We start from the raw sequence: 19,477 nt of genomic DNA on the forward strand, positions 1-19,477 counted from the left end.
TGTGATTCACTTTACTGTGATTTCTGTTTTACAGTGGTAGCCTGGAACCTAACCTGCCATATAAGTGGGGCCCTAAAGAAGAATAAGAAGAAAACCCCCAATGGGTGTGTATGTCTTCTTTCAACGCACCAGCCGTATCCCACTGAGGTGGGGTGGCCCAAAAGGACAAACGAAAGCTTTTCCTTTTAAATTTAGTAATATATACAGGAGGGGTTACTTGCCCCTTGCTCCCGGCATTTTAGTCGCCTCTTACGACACGCATGGCTTACGGAGGAAGAATTCTGTTCCACTTCCCCATGGAAATAAGAGGAAATAAACAAGAACAAGAACTAGAAAGAAAATAAAAGAAAGCCCAGAGGAGTATGTATATATATGCTTGTACATGTATGTGTAGTGTGACCTAAGTGTAAGTAGAAGTAGCAAGATGTACCTGAAATCTTGCATGTTTATGAGACAGACAACAAGACACCAGCAATCCTATCATCCTGTAAAACAATTACAGGTTTCCATTTCACACTCACAGCAGGACACTAGTACCTCCCTGGGTTGTGATAAACCAACTTACCTACCAACCTACTACCTAGGTTTCTATATAGATACCAGTACTAATTTTCTTTCTTAGTATGCATTCAAAGATTCTATAATGTATGATGTCAATGAGATTGACCTGCAGTTTATTGTCATTGCTCTGCTGCCTCCTTTGTGAGTGGGGCTATGCCTACAATTTTTATGGCCTCCTAGATTTTTACCCAAGTTTAAACTTTCTCTAGATATCTCCCACCAAGGTAAGGTGATGCAAAAAAGGGAAGCACATTCACCATCATTCATTCATTTACTGTCCTACTGTTTTCATACACACATTTTGGCATTACAGTAATCATGTTCCAAGGTCACTTGTAAAAACATAGTCAATTTATTTACAAAGTCTGTTGGATAAAACAAAAGGTAAGATGTTTCGACCTCACACTAAGGCCTTCTTCAGCAGACTCAAGTCTACAAACAAGAGAAGATACTATAATGAAAGAATATGCGAGGCATTATCAGCCAATTTTGCTGAACATGAGAAACAGTACTGGATATAGAAAACAGTGAGAAAACTTAGTAGGCAAATGGCTGTTAAATGTCAGTTAAGTGTTAAAATGTCAAATTGTTGAATAAGGTCGTACTATACAGGAATTCGAAATGTAAAAAAATATTTGGAATCGCTGAATGTTTATGATGAAGCGGAGACAGAAATTTCATGCATGGTACAAGAGAGATGAGATTTATTAGAGGGAAGCAAAAGTATGAAGTGATTAGGAAGAATGATACAGTAAGTAGGCTGAAAGTAAGAAAAGTATCAGAGATGGACTGAATTAAGACTACATTGCCAAAAACAGATGGGTATAAAGTTTTGCAATGGTTGGTGCATATGTTCAATATACAGCATTTTTTTTTTTTACCAATATCAGCTATTTCTCACTAAGGCTCACTGGAAGAGGAGTGAAACTCCTGCTTGTGATAAATACTCAAAATTAAACACATTTACCATCATTCATTCAATAGTTGTCTTGGCAGAATTATGTGGACATAACAATTCAAAGGGCTGGACCCTACAAACTGCAACATCCCTATCTATCCATCAAAACAGATGTGATGTACAGTGGTCCCTCGTTTTTCGTAATTTATCCGTTCCTGGAGCCGTTACTATAAACAAAATTTACGATTTGCGAATCAATTTTCCCCATAAGAAATAATGTAAATACAATTAATCCATTCCTGACACCCAGAAGTATTAAAACAAAAAAATTTTTTAAGTGAAATATACATGAAGTACATAAACAATACAATGGGAAATGATGAATGAAACATTAACAGCATAACACTTACCTTTATTGGAGATTCTTCTTAGTGTATGGGAGACTGGAGGAGGAGAGAGAGTGGATTGTTTACAGTTTGGAAGGGGAATCCCCTTCCAGCAACACCTCAGGTACCAATTGCTTCTTTGGGGCTGCTTCTCTTCTCTGTTTCTTAATGCCACTTGGACCACCTTGAGAGTCACTCTAGTCCTGTCTCGCAAAGTAACTGTGGAGAGAGCTCTGTTTCTGGCGTCTCTTTAACACTTCCCTAAAATGGCCCAAGACTTTGTCACTGTACATATTTTTCACCTTCTTTACCACAGGCTTGGCACTAGGAGCTTTCTTTGGAGCCATGGTAGCTTAATTAGTACTTGCAAGCACTAAAATGAGTGGAGTATTATGAAATATTTCGTAGGAGCCCTTGAGGGGACCTTCACTCACTGGTAAACAATGCCAGACTGGCTGGGTAGGGAGGCCGCCCCGGCTCACACCGTGCATACGCGTCCCGGACGAACTACTATTCGCGAGTCAACCTATGAAAAGCATTATGAAATAATTCGTAGGAGCCCTTGAGGGGACCTTCACTCACTGGTAAACAATGCCAGACTGGCTGGGTAGGGAGGCCGCCCTGGCTCACACCGTGCATACGCGTCCCGGACGAACTACTATTCGCGAGTCAACCTATGAAAAGCGAGTCCATGTTTATACGAAAATACCCCTATGATTGGCGAAATTTACGACTGCCAAGAACTACGAAAAGCAAGGGACCACTGTACCTCCCACAACCAAAACTCAAATTTGGCTAACAAGTTTTCCTGAATCTCTTAACAAATGTTGCCTTACTCACACTCCAACAGCATGCCAATTCCTAAAACACACTCAACTCCATTCACTCTGATATAACATGCTCACACAGTGGATTTTGTCTTGTATTCCCAAAGTCCATTAAATCAAGGATTCACTGCATACATTCACTTTATATCTGACCTTATTTACCTTGGGTTGCCCATTAATCTCCCATGCTTTCAATTGTCTAGCATTCTTCTTTTTTGCTTGCTTGTAGGCTTTCAGAGTTGCATGGGAACACTGCAAAAAATTAACGCTAATCAGAAGTGGGACAACAAATGTTCTTACTGGCATTCAATTACCATTAATGGACTTCAATGATTTTCAAAAAACTTAAAGAAAATTACTAAAAATTAAATGATGTATTATATAAATAGTTATGAAATAACATTAAAAAATTACAATATATATTCTGCTCCCCCAGTGATTCAAAAATTTGTAAATGTAATTATGGGAGCTGTAATTAATTTGGAAATTATTAACTCTTATCAGTGATACTTCAAACAATATTCAAGGAGAGGATATAAGTTTGCATGGTTACTGAAGAAGTTGCAAGTGAGTTACAATATATGCTACATATGAGTTAATGAAAAAACATATCCTCAATAATGTTTCAACAACCAAAAGAATTGGCCAAAAAAAAATCAGTACATAATGTAAATAGACAAAATAGCAGGATACTTCATTCTCTACCAGGGATACTTACTGCAGTAATAAATGGCATAACAAAAATACTGTACTGTATTACTGATCAACATTAAGGACTTGACATACCTGAGCTGCAACTTTACCCTTGCCCATCTTGAGATCATTGCGAACAATTAGAACTAGTTTACATTCTCCTGTTCCATCAGCAAGAAATCCATCCTTGAAACAGAAAATAATAATTCAATTAATTTCAATAGAGGCACATTATAATTAACCCATAAACGGTCCCAACGTATATATACGTTTTTTCAACATTTGAAAGTATGTAAAAATAATTGATCTTTTTTTTTTTTGTACATTTGAAAACGTGTAAAAAAACTGATCTACTTTTTTTTTTGTTATATTTGAAAATATGTAAAAAAAAACATAGATCTACTTTCGGAGCACTACGCATGTGAACATAGATCTGCTTGGATTGTTTACGGGTTAATCAGAAGCATCACATGTATTTTCAGCAAATACAGTACAGTGGACCCCCGGTTAACGATATTTTTTCACTCCATAAGTATGTTCAGGTGCCAGTACTGACCGAATTTATTCCCATAAGGAATATTGTGAAGTAGATTATTCCTTTCAGACCCCCAAACATACACGTACAAACGCACTTACACAAATACACTTACATAATTGGTCGCATTCGGAGGTAATCGTTATGCGGGGGTCCACTGTACTGTATTTTATATGTAGTGTATTTTATATGTCTTGAAACAAATGTATGAAACCTTACCTTTATTATTACAGTATACATAAAATTAAGTAGTAAATTACTAACTTGTAATAGTGTTTTTATTATGTACAACTTCACATTAGTATTAACATAAAATAAAGATTTATTAAAAAGATAACCACTCTTATCTTGTCTTGAGTTAAGTAGTTATTGTGTACTGTACTAGGATTAGTCTGCCTGAAATGCCCTGGTATGATAGTGGGTATCTTTGTACAAAACAAATCAAAACTGTAATTACACATTGTAACCTTTGCAAAAAAATAAAATCTTTATTCTTTATTCTTTTTAAATATTCTTTAACCTTTAAACTGTCCAAACGTAGATCTATGTTTGCGCGCGTAATGCTCCGACCTTGATTTTCTCCATGAGACAGCATGTGAAAAAAACGTAGATCTACGTTTGGAGCGTAGATCTACGTTTGGACAGTTTAACCCTTAAACTGTCCAAACAGATTTACGTTCACATTCGTAGTGCTCCAAAAGTAGATCTTCATTTTTTTTTACATATTTTCAAATATAACAAAAAAAAAAAAAGGTAGATCAAAGTTTTTTTTACACGTTTTCAAATGTAAAAAAAAAAAGGATCTATGTTTTTTTTTACATAGTACTTTCAAATGTTGAAAAAACCTAGATCTACATTTGGACAGTTTAACCCTTTCAGGGTCCAAGGCCCAAATCTGGAGTCACGCACCAGTGTCCAAGAATTTAAAAAAAAAAAATTGTTATTTTTTCTTATGAAATCATAGAGAATCTTTTTGTGAAGGTAATAAAACAAAAAGTACGAAATTTGGTTGAAAATTGACGAAATTATGCTCTCGCGAATTTTGATGTGTCAGCGATATTTACGAATTGACGATTTTGCCGACTTTGACTCCCATTTTAGGCCAATTACATTATTCCAATCAACCAAATTCTTAGCTATTTCACTAGTATTACTTCTATTCTATCGATTGAGCACAAGAAATCGCCAAGTCAACTGTTTCAACTACAAAATAAAGTGATCGGAAATTGTTAATTTGGCCAATTTAACACAAAGTTCAAAATATTCCAATTTCAAAATAGGGTCCAGAATGAACAATGTAGGCATTCCTGGCACTAAACTAACATTTCCTCTGTTCATTAGTTATGTTTTGAGGCTTTACAAATAAATTCCATTTTGATTTTTTATTCACATAATGAATTTTTATTCACACCAAAAAATAGAAGATTTACTGTTATGCAATACTGTAATAATTGTATAAATATCATCACCATATTTGTGAATGTATATTAGACCCACCAGCTGACGTGTATTAGATGTGTGAGGTCGTTTGTTTACTCTTGAATATCGGCAAAAATTTAACATTTCCGCTACTTTGAGCTCAGTTTCAAGCCATTTCCAGTGCTAAAACCAATCAAAATCATCTCTATTTCTGTAATATGTCTTCCATTCTATCAAATGAGACCAAGAAATCGCAAATACAACTATAAAAAACATACGAAAAAACACTGCAAAGTTGCTGTTTTAATCGAAAAATCATGATTTCATTTTTTTTCTCTCATTATACACAGTGTGCTGCAGGATCTGTTTTATGTGGTGCACACATACCACATAGATGTATTCTCTCATATCTAGGCCCAAATGTACCACTCACAGTTTATCAGAGTGAGCTGAGCTCATGGCGTAGATCTACGGTTTGGACCCTGAACGTAAAGCCGTAGATCTACAGGACGGACCCTGAAAGGGTTAAGGGTTAAATAAACTACTAAGTTTACATTTACAAAAAAAGATTAAATATACTTATAAAATCTGTAAATATTATAACCAAATAAAAAATATGTAATGTTTGTGAGATTTCATTGTAATAGTTGTTAACTTTGTGCATTATATTATAATACAGTGGACCCCCGCTTTACGATCACCTCCCAATGCGACCAATTATGTAAGTGTATTTATGTAAGTGCGTTTGTACATGTATGTTTGGGGGTCTGAAATGGACTATTCTAATTCACAATATTCCTTATGGGAACAAATTCAGTCAGTATTGGTACCTGAACATACTTCTGGAATGAAAAAATATCGTAAACCGGGGTCCACTGTATAAGTAATAATAATAATAATATCTTTATTTCTTTTTCTTCTTTATTTCCTCTATTCACCATGGGGAAGTGGAAAAGAATCTTTCCTCCGTAAGCCATGTGTGTCGTATGAGGCGACTAAAACACTGGGAGCAATGGGCTAGTAACCCCTTCTCTTGTAGAAAATACTAAAAAATGAGAAGAAAAACTTTATAAAACTGGGATGCTTGAATGTGTGTGGATGTAGTGCAGATGATAAGAAAGAGATGATTGCTAATGTTATGAATGAAAAAAAGTTGGATGTCGTAGCTCTGAGTGAAACAAAGTTGAAGGGGGTAGGTGAGTTTCAGTGTAGAGAAATAAATGGGATTAAGTCAGGAGTATCTGAGTTAGTTAGAGCTAAGGAAGGGGTAGCAATAATGTTGAAGGATCAGTTATTGAAGGAGAAGAAGGAATATAAATGTATAAATTCAAGGACTATGTGGATTAAAATAAGGGTCGGATGCAAAAAGTGGGTCATAATAAGTGTGTATGCACCTGGAGAAGAAAGGAGTGCAGAGGAGAGAGACAGAAATTTTGGAAGATGTTAAGCGAGTGTGTAGGAGCTTTTGAACCAAGTGAGAGAGTAATTGTGGTAGGAGACCTAAATGCTAAAGTAGGAGAAACATTTAAAGAGGGTGTGGTAGGTAAGTTTGAGGTGCCAGGTGTAAATGATAATGGGGGGGGGGCCCTCTGATTGAACTTTGTATAGAAAGGAGTTTGGTTACAGGTAATACGTATTTTAAGAAAAAGAGGATAAATAAGTATAAAAGATATGATACAGGGCGTAAGGACAGTAGTATGTTGGACTACGCATGTATTGGTATATAAACGACTCCTGAGTAGACTTCAGGATGTACATGTTTACAGAGGGGGCCACAGATATATCAGACCATTTTTAGTTGTAGCTACAGTGAGAGTAAAAGGTAAATGGGATACAAGGAAAATGGAAGCAGTAGGTAAGAGAGAGGTGAAGGTTTATAAGCTAAAGGAGGAAGCAATTAGGGTAAGATATAAACAACTATTGGAGAACAGATGGGCTAATTAGAGTATAGACAATGTGGTTGAAGATGTATGGGGTAGGTTTAAGAATGCAGTGTTAGAGTGTTCAGCAAAAGTTTGTGGTTACAAGAAAGTGGGTGCAGGAGGGAAAAAAGAGCGACTGGTGGAATGATGATGTAAAGAGTAGTAAGAGAGAAAAAGTTAGCTTATGAGAGGTTTTTTACAAAGTAGAAGTGATGCAAGAAGGGAGGAGTATATGGAGAGGAAGAGAGAGGTTAAGAGAGTGGTGAAGCAATGTAAAAAGAGAGCAAATGAGAGGGTGGGTGCGATGTTATCAACAAATTTTGCTGGAAATATTAAAAAGTTTTGGAGTGAGATTAATAAGTTGAAGAAGCCTAGGGAACGAATGGATTTGACAGTTAAAAGTAGGAGAGGAGAGTTATTAAATGGTGAGTTAGAGGTATCAGGAAGATGGAGGGAATATTTTGAGGAACTGTTAAATGTTGATGAAAATAGGGAAGCTGTGATTTCGTGTACAGGAGGCCCTCCACATTCACGAGGGTTAGGGGATCAAGAACCTCGCAAATCTTGAAAATTTGCGAATGTTTGGTGTGCAAATATATTGTAGGGAAAAATAACAATACTGCTATTGTATGGAAAAATAACAATACTGCTTCCTCAACCTACTGAACCATGAACAATCACAGAACACATGAAAACATCGTAAAATATTGTATATTATGGTTTAATAACAAATAATAAACAAACAAAATACTCACCACTTGTAAGGTTAGGCAGATCAACTCTAACGATTTGTGATGATGATGACAATGACGATGATGATGGTGATGATAGTTAGTCATGCAGCTACTGATGCCAGTTGAATGGAAGTGATTATATGGAGTGTAACTGCATGGCATGACGAGTCTAGTGTGTAGATTCTAACTCTTCACTACCACTGATTGGGTGGCTGGGCATTCGTGAATGTTCGAAGCTCGCGAAAGTGGAGCTCGCGAAGTGGAGGGCTAGCTGTATACGGCACCGGAGGAATGACATCTTGTAGAAGTGAGGAGGAGCAAGTTGTGAGTGTGGGGGAAGTTCATGAGGTAGTGGGTAGAATGAAAGGGGGTAAGGCAGCTGGGACTGATGGGATAAAGACAGAAATGTTAAAATCAGGTGGGGATATAGTTCTGGAGTGGTTGGTGCTTTTATTTAATAAATACAGTGGACCCCCGAGTTTCGGCAGCATCGACTCGTGAAATTCAACTTTCGGCAAGTTTTTTCGGCAAGTTTTTTCGGCAATGTTTGGCCTCGAGTTTCATGATTAGACTCGTGATTCGGCGACCGTCCGGTACCCGTCTGCCCGTCACCGCGCACACAAAGCCAGTCTCCCACGCCATTCATGCTCAGTGTGCCATTGTTTACCAACATGTGACCATCACCCCGCGGGTTCATACGTAATAATCCATTGTTTTTTGTGATTGCAACTGCTAAATAAGTCACCATTGGCCCAAGGAAAGCTAGTGCAAGCCCTTTGGTAAAGAAAGCGAAGAACATGATCCAGAGGGATTTTGAAGGGTTTGAGACAGACCCTGACCCTGCCGACCCTCTGCCTGTTGTGGAAGGTGTTGTGGCATTGGGCAAGTCCATGGGGTTGGAGGTGAGTGACGGGGATGCGGAAGAGTTGGTGGAGGATCACAGGGGAGAGCTAACCACTGACGAACTGCAAGAGCTTCAACTGGAACAGCATCAGACCACAGCTGAGGAGCTTGCTTCAGAGGAGGAGGAAAAGAGAGTGAAGGAGGTGCCTTCTTTGGTGATTAAGGACGTGTTCAAAGTGGAATGAGTTGCAAAGTTTTGTTGAAAAGTATCACCCTGACCAAGCTGAAACAAGCCATATCTGCAACATGTTCAGTGACAAAACCTTGTCCCACTTCAGGCAAATCATAAAGAAATGCCAGAAACAGACCTCTCTGGACAGATATTTTGTGAGACAGGGGTCCAGTGACTCAAGTTGTTCCCAGTGGCATTAAAAGAAGAAGGGAAGTAACCCCAGAAAAGGACTTGCTACCTGATGTCCTAATGGAAGGAGATTCTCCTTCCAAACAATAGTTTACACCTTCCTCCTATCCCCTCCTCCCATCTTCCATCCACCCAGAAGTCTTCAGTAAAGGTAAGTGAAATGTTATTATTTTTTATATGCATGTACTTGATTTCTGATTGTTTTCAGTATGTAAATCTTTATTTAATTTGAAAAAAAAAAAATTTTATTTTAATATTTTTGGGTGTCTGGAACGGATTAATTTTATTTCCATTATTTCTTATGGGGAAAATGGTTTCGAGTTTCGTGAATTTCGACTTTCAGCAGGCTCTCTGGAATGGATTAATCATGAAACTCGGGGGTCCACTGTATATGGAAGAGGGTAAGGTACCTAGGGATTGGCAGAGAGCATGCATAGTTCCTTTGTATAAAGACAACGGGGACAAAAGAGTGTGCAAAAATTATAGGGAAATAAGTCTGTTGAGTATACCTGGTAAAGTGTATGGTAGAGTTATTATTGAAAGAATTAAAAGTAAGAGGGAGAGTAGGATAGCAGATGAACAAGGAGGCTTTAGGAAGGGTAGGGGTGTGTAGACCAAGTGTTTACAGCGAAATATATAGGTGAACAGTATTTACATAAGGGTAATGAGGTTTTTGTGGCATTTATGGAGTTGGAAAAGGGGTATGGCAGGATGGATAGGGGGGCAATGTGGCAGATGTTGCAAATAGGAGGTACGTTACTGAAAGCAGTGAAAAGTTTTTACAGGGATGGTGAGGCTCAGGTTAGAGTATGTAGACGAGAGGGAGATTATTTCCCAGTAAAAGTAGGCCTTAGACAGGAATGTGTGATGTCACCATGGTTGTTCAATATATTTATAGATGGGGTTGTAAGAGAAGTGACTGCTCGGGTGTTGGCAAGAGGTGTGGGGTTAAAATATAAAGAATCTAACACAAAGTGAGAATTATCACAGTTGCTCTTTGCTGATGACACTGTGCTTCTGGGAGATTCTGAAGAGAAGTTGCAGAGGTTGGTGGATGAGTTTGGTAGGGAATACAGGTCTCCCTCAACATTCACGTTTTCAACTTTCACGGGCTTCACACATTCGCGAATTCCCAACCGCCAAATTCCCAGCCGCCAAATCATATTTAAGTTTCCCACCACCTGCGAGTCCCTACTACCCTCCCTCCGCCCCCGCAACTGGCAGCCAGCCCTCTCACCACTCAGTGTGGTGAGTGTTTTGTTTATTCACTATTTGCTATTAAACTACAGTATAAATAATGTAAACCCATTCATGACTGCATATTGGAATGGCTATTCGAACAGGTATTAGACGGTGACATCATGCGTTTACTCTTTAACACTGCAAAGAATTAAACATTTCTGCTACAGCTAATAATAACAATAGTATTAGTAGTAGTAATAATAATAATAATAATAATAATAAATATGATATAATTGAAGAAGGAAATTGTACAAAAATACGAGAGAGTGGTTGACACATCGTCAGTGTGACTTTGTTTATGCTGGAGTGAACATTAGTCTCCCTGCTCTTCCAAACATTTCACAATAATTCATTGTGTTTGGTGCTTGTAGATTGAGTGTGACTGGAGTGGTAGAGGCAGTGATTAAGGCAATGGTATTTAATAACATACATGTTAATAATAATACATGTTATTAATAACATGTACTATTATTATTTATAACATATATGTTATTAAATACATACATGTTAATAATAATACATGTTATTAATAATAACATGTACTATTATTATTTATAACATATATGTTATTAAATACCACTGAAATGTTTGGAAGAGCAGGGAGACTAATGTTCACTCCAGCATAAACAAAGTCACACTGACGATGTGTCAACCACTCCCTCGTATTTTTGTACAATTTCCTTCTTCAATTATATCGTATTTATTATTATTATTATTATTATTATTATTATTATTATTATTATTGTTATTATTAGCAATAGCAGAAATGTTCGATTCTTTGCAGTGTTCAAGAGTAAACACATGAAGTCACCGTCTAATAGCCATTCCAATATGCAGTCATGGATGAGTTTACATTATTTATTCTGTAGTTTAATAGCAAATAATGAACAAACAAAACACTCACCACACTGAATGGTGGGAGGACTGGCTGCCAGTTGTGGGGGTCGGAGGGAGGGTAGTAGGGACTCGCAGTGGTGGAGTCTGTGTTATTTAATAACATACATGTTGTTAACATACATGTTATTAAATAACATACATTATTAAAGCATAACATGTAAATATTTAGTACAATTTACGACGTTTTCATGTATTTTATGATTATTCATGTTTCAACAAGTTAAGGAAGCAGTATTGTAATATATTTCCCTACAATATATTGGGGCACCAAACATTAACGGTTTTTCAACATTCGTGAGGCTCTTGATCCCCTAACCCTCGCGAATGTTGAGGGGGACCTGTATAGGAAAGAGTGATGTAATGAGGATAACAAACAAAATTAGGTAACGAAAGCTTGGATATCAGATTGGAGGGAGAGAGTATGGAGGAGGTGAATGTTTTCAGATATCTGGGAGTGGACGTGTCAGCAGGTGGGTCTATGAAAGATGAGGTGAATCATAGAATTGACGAGGAAAAAAGGCGAGTGGTGCACTGAGGAATTTATGGAGATGAAGAACTCTGTCCATGCAAAAAGGGGAATGTATGAGAGTATAGTTATACCAATGCTCTTATATGGGTACAAAGCATGGGTGGAGGCAGTGGAGATGTCGTGTCTGAGGGTAATGTGTGGTGTGAATATAATGCAGAGAATTCATAGTTTGAAAATTAGGAGGAGGTGCAGGATTACCAAAACTATTATCCAGATGGCTGAGGAGGGGTTGTTGAGGTGGTTCAGACATGTAGAGAGGATGGAACAAAATAGAATGACTTCAAGAGTGTATAAATCTGTAGTAGAGGGAAGGCGGGATAGAGGTCAACTAGGAAAGGTTGGAGGGAGGGGGTAAAGGAGGTTTTGTGTGTGAGGGGCTTGGACTTCCAGCAAGCATGCGTGAGCATGTTAGATAGGAGCGAATAGAGACAAATGGTTTTTAGGACTTGGCGTGCTGTTGGAGTGTGAGCAGGGTAATATTTATGAAGGTACTCAGAGAAACCAGCAGGCCAGACTTGAGTCCTGGAGATGGGAAGTACAGTGCCTGCACTCTGAAGGAGGGGTGTTAATTAATGTTGCAGTTTTATAACTGTAGTGTAAGTACACCTCTGGCAAGACAGTGATGGAGAGAATGATGGTGAAAGTTTTTCTTTTTTGAGCCACCCTACCTTAGTGGAAAACAGTCAATATGTTAATAAAAATAAAAAAAATATGTACAGTATACAGGCCTAGCTGATATCAATGACATACTACACAGAAAGCCATTTGTTGCACAGAGCATTTCAGGCAAATTAGGTCAATTTTATCTCAGGATGCAACCCACACCAGTCCACAAACACCCAGGTACCCATTTTACTGACTGATGAACAGGGACAGCAGGCATCTGATGGAAACACCTAATTTTCCAGCTGTCCTGAACACCTATTATGTATTCTCTGTAGCTCTTCTATGATAGTGTGACACTTTGTGGTGATAACAGAATACAGTACTGTACTTCAGAAACTTAGAATAATTTTGTTGCATTGGTCAACTTATTGATTTTTTTTTTTAACAGTCAAATCAAGCATGCTATTATGAAGCAAGGCTTTGCAGTTTTGTAGCCCACTCACCCTGTTGTATTGGCAAGAAATTAAAAATTTAAAATATCAGTAGTGCACAAACATAACCATCTTCAAGAGTCACATCTCTGCATATACCAGTACCTACCCAAGCAGTAGATGACTATACTCCAACTTATACTTATAGTGAATAAAATATAATGATGCCCACTTCTTTGAGATTCATCAATTAATTTGCAGTTATTAAGATTCTTCAATCATGTAACCAAAATCAGCTGATGTACACTTGTCAGTCATACCTGAAGTAATGTCATGCAAACTTGTGTTGATAATTAGTTATGCCATAAATTTGTCACTTATACAATTACACTGTGAAGAAAATCTCACCCTACATTGTAAAGTACTTTGTTTAGGACTAGATAACAAGCAAAGGTCATTATCAATACTGCCCTAGTAAAAAAATTATCAAAAGCAGACCTTTTATTAAATATAAATTTTGATGTAGGTGCACTTCTGGCAAGGTAGTTATTGAATGATGGCAAATGCATTTCCTTTATTGGTGGGGAGATGGCTCTCACTAACCTCCACCTACAGACTGACTCCCACTGCCCTTCATTGCAAAACCTTACACCACATGCCACTCACAGTGACTCACTGCAATCAGTCCACAATCAAGCTCACAACCCTGCAACCACATCAAAACTCACTGTCCCCCATCATCCACAGCAAGACTTGAACCCTCCACACATTGTGGGGCTCACTACTGACATCCAGGAACTGATATAATAAAAACATTCACCAGATTATGTAAATGAAACTGGATAACAATAAAATAGCTTTCTCATGTTTTATTTATACTTTTTTTTTTTTTAACTTTGGACCTGTGAAGCCATCACTTGAGTACATCTTTATGACGCAGTGATGTCTGGCATGACTTTCTACTTCTTTCTTCCAAGATGTTATATTAGGGCTTCAGCATCATGTTGACACCTCTTTGGATGCCATGGCTAATTCCCAGTCAGAATCATTATCAGAGTTCATCAAATGCACTACACATTCTGGCAAGAGAACTCTTAATATGTTTTGCTTTTAATGTCCTGATGGGCTCCAACTCTTCCCCTTCCTCTGGTGTGTCAGTCTCATGTTGTTGAAGTTACGCAGCCAATTCCCCCAATTCCTCTCTTGAAAGTTGCTCACCATGGCTCACCAGCAACTGGTCAACGCTGTTTGCATAAACATTGTCAATGCCAACAACCTTAGCAATGCAAGAGACATCTTTAACCACTTCCAAAACTGGCTCCATCCATACAAAATCAATCACTGCTTCGGGCCACAAAATATACCAGATGCCACTTGTGCAAGACTGTGACACTTCCTCCCAGGCAAAATCAGTGTTTGCAATGGCTTACAGGATGTTATATGACTTCCAGTAGTCCCTCACAGTTATATCAGACTACACAACCTCAACAATCCCTTTGAAAATCATATGCAATTAATGTGCATTAAAGGTCTCAATTATACCCGGGTCCATCAGTTGCAAAGGTGAAGTTGTTAAGAGTTAAATACACAACCTCAACTTCCAAATAGCCATTGTGGATTTCTTGGAGGTTGGCTGGGTGACTTGGGGCATTGTCCAGCACCAACATGACTTTGGGAGGCAAGCCATTCACTGCACAAAACTGAGCAACCTCTGAACAAAAGTACGTGGTGTACCATTCATTAAAAATTGTTTGAGTCCCCCCATGCCATTTTATGAGAGTGCCAAAACACAGGAAGAAGTGTCTTTACTATGCCCTTTATTACACGAGGCATTTCTGAATAGTATACCAACATCAATTTGAGTTTAAGTGTTTCTGATGCATTGCCACCCAGAAGCAAATGTCAACCGATCTTCTGCAACCTTGCCACCAGGGCCAAACCTCTCCTCGCAGGCGATGTATGTCCTACTTGGCAATTTTTTCATTACAGCCCCATTTCACCCACATTAGAAACTAAGCCAGGGTGGCAGTTTCCTTCGTCAATTATGCATTTAAATTCGGAAGTACAGTATACTCTTCTGCCACTGCAACATCAGCACTAGCAGCCTCACCAGACATTTTCACATTGTGAGTTTTAGAACGGTTTTTAACCCTTTGAGGGTTTTCGTCGTACTAGTACGTCTTACGCGTAGGGGTTTTTGACGTACTAGTACTCATAAATTCTAGCGGCCTCAAATCTAGTGGGAGAAAGCTGGTAGGCCTTCATATGAAAGAATGGGTCTATGTGGTCAGTGTGCACAGTCTAAAAAAAATCCTGCAGCACACAGTGCATAATGAGAAAAAAAAAACTTTGACCATTTTTTTTTAATAAATCAGCGACTTTGCAGTGTATTTTCGTATGGTATTTATTGTTATATTCTAGTTTTCTTGGTCTCATTTTATAGAATGGAAGACATATTACTGAATTGAGATGATTTTGACTGGTTTTACAATGAAAGGTGCCTTGAAACTGAGGTCAAAGTAGCAGAAATGTTCGATTTTTACCAAACTTCAAAAGTAAACAAATCGTGCCAAGCGTGCAATACACGTCAACTGGTGAGTCTAATATTCTTTCACAAGTGCACCAATAATATTTATACCATTTTTTACACTAATGCAGTAGTCTGCATAACAGTAAATCTTATATTTTTTGTGAGAATAAAAATTCAAAGTGGAAAGCAAAAGAATATAAGAGGGGCCTTGAGACGTGACTAATGACTAGAGGAAATGTCATTTTAGTGCCAGGAATGTCTTTCTTGTTTATTCTGGACCCTATTCGAAAATTGGCATCTTTTGAAATTTGTGTGAAATTGGCAAAATTGCTAAATTCTGACCACTGTACTGGATAGTTGAATTTATAAATGGGTGGTTTCTTGCACCCATTCGATAGAAAAAATGGAGTTCTAGCGAAATATTCATGTTTTTTGTCGACTAGTACAGTGAAATTGGCTGAAAATGGGGCTCAAAGTGGGCAAAATCGCCGATGCGTAAACATCGCCGAGACCGCTAACTTTGCGAGAGCATAATTCCGTAAGTTTTCTATCAAATTTCAAACTTTTGGTGTCGTTATGATCGGGAAAAGATTCTCTATCTTTTCATAAGAGAAAATAATTTTTTTTTTTTTAAATTTGGCCGACCCTGAGAACGAGTTTCGGAGAGGGCCTGTCGACCCTCAAAGGGTTAAACTGATAAAACCCACCCGCTGGTGACCATAAATGCTCCAGTGCTACTAGACTCATTAAATATTTCATCAAATAACAACTTGGCTTGTCTAGAATTACCACCTGTGTCACAGGAACATTATTTTGGTTCATATCATCAACCCACAACAACAACAATTTCTCCATTTTATCCATAGTCTCACCACATGAATAAGTTGTTCTGGAGGATGACACAGTTGTTATTCCTGTGTGTGTGTGCTTTATTTCATCAACATTGCTCATAATTGTTGACACAGAAGAAAGCACTAAACTCAATGCCTTACACACATCCAATCGACTCTCACCAGACTCCATGTGATGAATCACATCCATTTTCTCCTCAGATGTTAGTGCTTTACTGTATTTTTTTGTCCTCCCTCCCTCCCTGGGACCAACACTGTACTACATTTACAGCTCATGGCTACACAAAATATTACTATTCTTCTTAATGAGAAATAATAATAAGAGTACAAAACAAATTCTGGCCACAAAATAGAGCGAAACACCAACGTCAAAGACCTGGGAGTGATTATGTCGGAGGATCTCACCTTCAAGGACCATAACATTGTATCAATCGCATCTGCTAGAAAAATGACAGGATGGATAATGAGAACCTTCAAAACTAGGGAGGCCAAGCCCATGATGACACTCTTCAGGTCACTTGTTCTATCTAGGCTGGAATATTGCTGCACTCTAACAGCACCTTTCAAGGCAGGTGAAATTGCCGACCTAGAAAATGTACAGAGAACTTTCACGGCGCGCATAACGGAGATAAAACACCTCAATTACTGGGAGCGCTTGAGGTTTCTAAACCTGTATTCCCTGGAACGCAGGAGGGAGAGATACATGATTATATACACCTGGAAAATCCTAGAGGGACTAGTACCGAACTTGCACACGAAAATCACTCACTACGAAAGCAAAAGACTTGGCAGACGATGCACCATCCCCCCAATGAAAAGCAGGGGTGTCACTAGCACGTTAAGAGACCATACAATAAGTGTCAGGGGCCCGAGACTGTTCAACTGCCTCCCAACACACATAAGGGGGATTACCAACAGACCCCTGGCAGTCTTCAAGCTGGCACTGGACAAGCACCTAAAGTCAGTTCCTGATCAGCCGGGCTGTGGCTCGTACGTTGGTTTGCGTGCAGCCAGCAGCAACAGCCTGGTTGATCAGGCGCTGATCCACCAGGAGGCCTGGTCACAGACCGGGCCGCGGGGGCATTGACCCCCGAAACTCTCTCCAGGTAAACTCCAGGTAAATAAAACTGTAACACTGCATGAAATGAACTGTTTGCTAGTGGTTATCTTTTGAGCCTGTGTAAAACGTTAACAATTGAGGGAAAATTCACAAGGACACCACAATAGAACACTGAAGGTAAACAACTCTCACTCTCTATTATTCCACTCACAATGTAACAACAAAACAATAGAAGTACATATTGCTATGTGTTACTGAGTTGCTATTTTTCGATTTTTTAAGTAATTTCAAAAAGGTCGTTAATGTGAAGTTGTAAAATGGACCATCATAAAACAGGACCTACCTGTACATGGTGGCCCATGGCCTGGTATGGTGGCCCATGGCCTGGTATAGTGGGCCATGGCCTGGTATGGTGGTCCATGGCCTGGTATGGTGGTCCATGGCCTGGTATGGTGGTCCATGGCCTGGTATGGTGGCCCATGGCCTGGTATGGTGGTCCATGGCCTGGTATGGTGGTCCATGGCCTGGTATGGTGGTCCATGGCCTAGTATGGTGGCCCATGGCCTGGTATGGTGGCCCATGGCCTGGTAGACAAAGCTCTCACTTCACACACTGAGTGTCCATGGTTTGATTCCTGGCAAGAGTGCAAACATTGGGTGTTTCCTTACACCTGTTGTTCTATTCACCTAGCAAGCAAGTAGGTACTTGGGCGTTTGTCTACTGCTGTGGGTTGCATCCTGGGGGAAATAATTGAGGACTCCAATGGAAATAAGAGACAGTCTCTTGATGATGCACTGCCTTTCTTGGGTTATCCTGGGCGGCTAACCCTCTGGAGTTAAAAATCCGAACAAAATCTTATCTTATATGGCTAACTTCAGCCAACAATACTGACCATAATTCGAATAAATTACTAATAACTATATTATTTTTTATTACATTTATGGAGTGCATCAACCCACTTGGATCATAAACCACCTGGGGAATGGGCGGCAACCAGGTCTGATCAAAGGCAGTGGAGGCTAGCTCCAATTCCCTGGATCAAGTCTCTCCAGCATCAATTCATCTCCCTTGAAATGACTAATATACAATACCTCATCCCAGTCCGAGTCATCAGGGTCGTCATCGGCGCTCTCATTATATAAGTCGCTGGTGTCAGTGAATAAGGATCCTCGGGCAAAATAACCTATACAAAGTCCAATACCCATGCCCACCATCACTCCAGGCTGTGACAGCAAGTCAGTAATTATTGGTATCATCCTAGACGTGTGTTTGTTGGGTTTATCAGGGCCACTCACAGCTTACCTCCTGAACACCGAAATAGTATACGATACCGACAGCTTGATAAGTAAGACATATGTGCAACACTTAGGTATCTTAATTCCGAAACGTTTCGCCATACAGTAGGCTTCTTCAGTCGAGTAGAGAAGAGTCAGCAGAAGTAAAACAGATGTGAATACGATGTAACGAGTCCATCACCCTTGAAAACGTAGTTTTGAGGTGGTCAGTCCCTTAGCTTGGAGGCTGAACATTTCTGAGTGAGTTGTCTCTGAATTCATTAGTTTGATCGCATTCCAGCACATAATGACGCAAGGTGTGACAATAGTGCATCTGGCAAAGTTTACATTTCGTTTGATTTAACCTGCCAAAGATACTTGTAACCCAGCCGGAACCGGGTGGTAGTGACATCCAAGAGTCTGGTCATTTTGTTGGATGCACCATAGATATGTGGCTCCTCCTGCATGATAGAATGATGATAGATGGACAAGAATATAATAATATAATATAATATATAATATATCTTTATTTACTACAAGTACATGTACATGGTATACAGTCCTAGCTGACATCAATGACATACTACTGTATAGAAAGCTGCTTGTTATGCTCAGCATTTCGGACAAATTAGGTCAGTTTTGTCCCAGGATGCGACCCACACCAGTCGACTAACACCCCAATGTGGTGTCAGCTCAACGTCTCAAGGCAAAGCCAGCAGGCAACGCACCAACCCGGCAAGTCCTCATTCAGCATGTAGGACCGCTGACATCCCAGCTGGACCTCGGTTCTTAGGGCAGGTACGATGTAAGAACCTTCA

General features: G+C 39.1%; 1 protein-coding gene across 1 annotated transcript in view; it reads right to left on the reverse strand.

Annotated features, from left to right (window-relative positions):
* LOC128692177 (peptidyl-tRNA hydrolase 2, mitochondrial) overlaps nucleotides 1–18,694 on the reverse strand; it is a 28,233-nt gene extending 9,539 nt beyond the window's left edge. The window contains exons 1-3 of the mRNA XM_070092501.1: nucleotides 18,477–18,694; nucleotides 3,459–3,551; nucleotides 2,835–2,924 (exon numbers count right to left, since the gene is read on the reverse strand). Coding sequence (XP_069948602.1) covers nucleotides 2,835–2,924; nucleotides 3,459–3,551; nucleotides 18,477–18,641 — 348 coding nt within the window. The 5' untranslated portion in view covers nucleotides 18,642–18,694. The remainder of the gene's footprint in view (nucleotides 1–2,834; nucleotides 2,925–3,458; nucleotides 3,552–18,476) is intronic.
* Nucleotides 18,695–19,477: the final 783 nt, after the last annotated feature.

The sequence above is a fragment of the Cherax quadricarinatus genome, chromosome 39 (genome assembly GCF_038502225.1).
Source record: "Cherax quadricarinatus isolate ZL_2023a chromosome 39, ASM3850222v1, whole genome shotgun sequence".
In the NCBI taxonomy this organism is placed as follows: Eukaryota; Metazoa; Arthropoda; class Malacostraca; order Decapoda; family Parastacidae; genus Cherax; species Cherax quadricarinatus.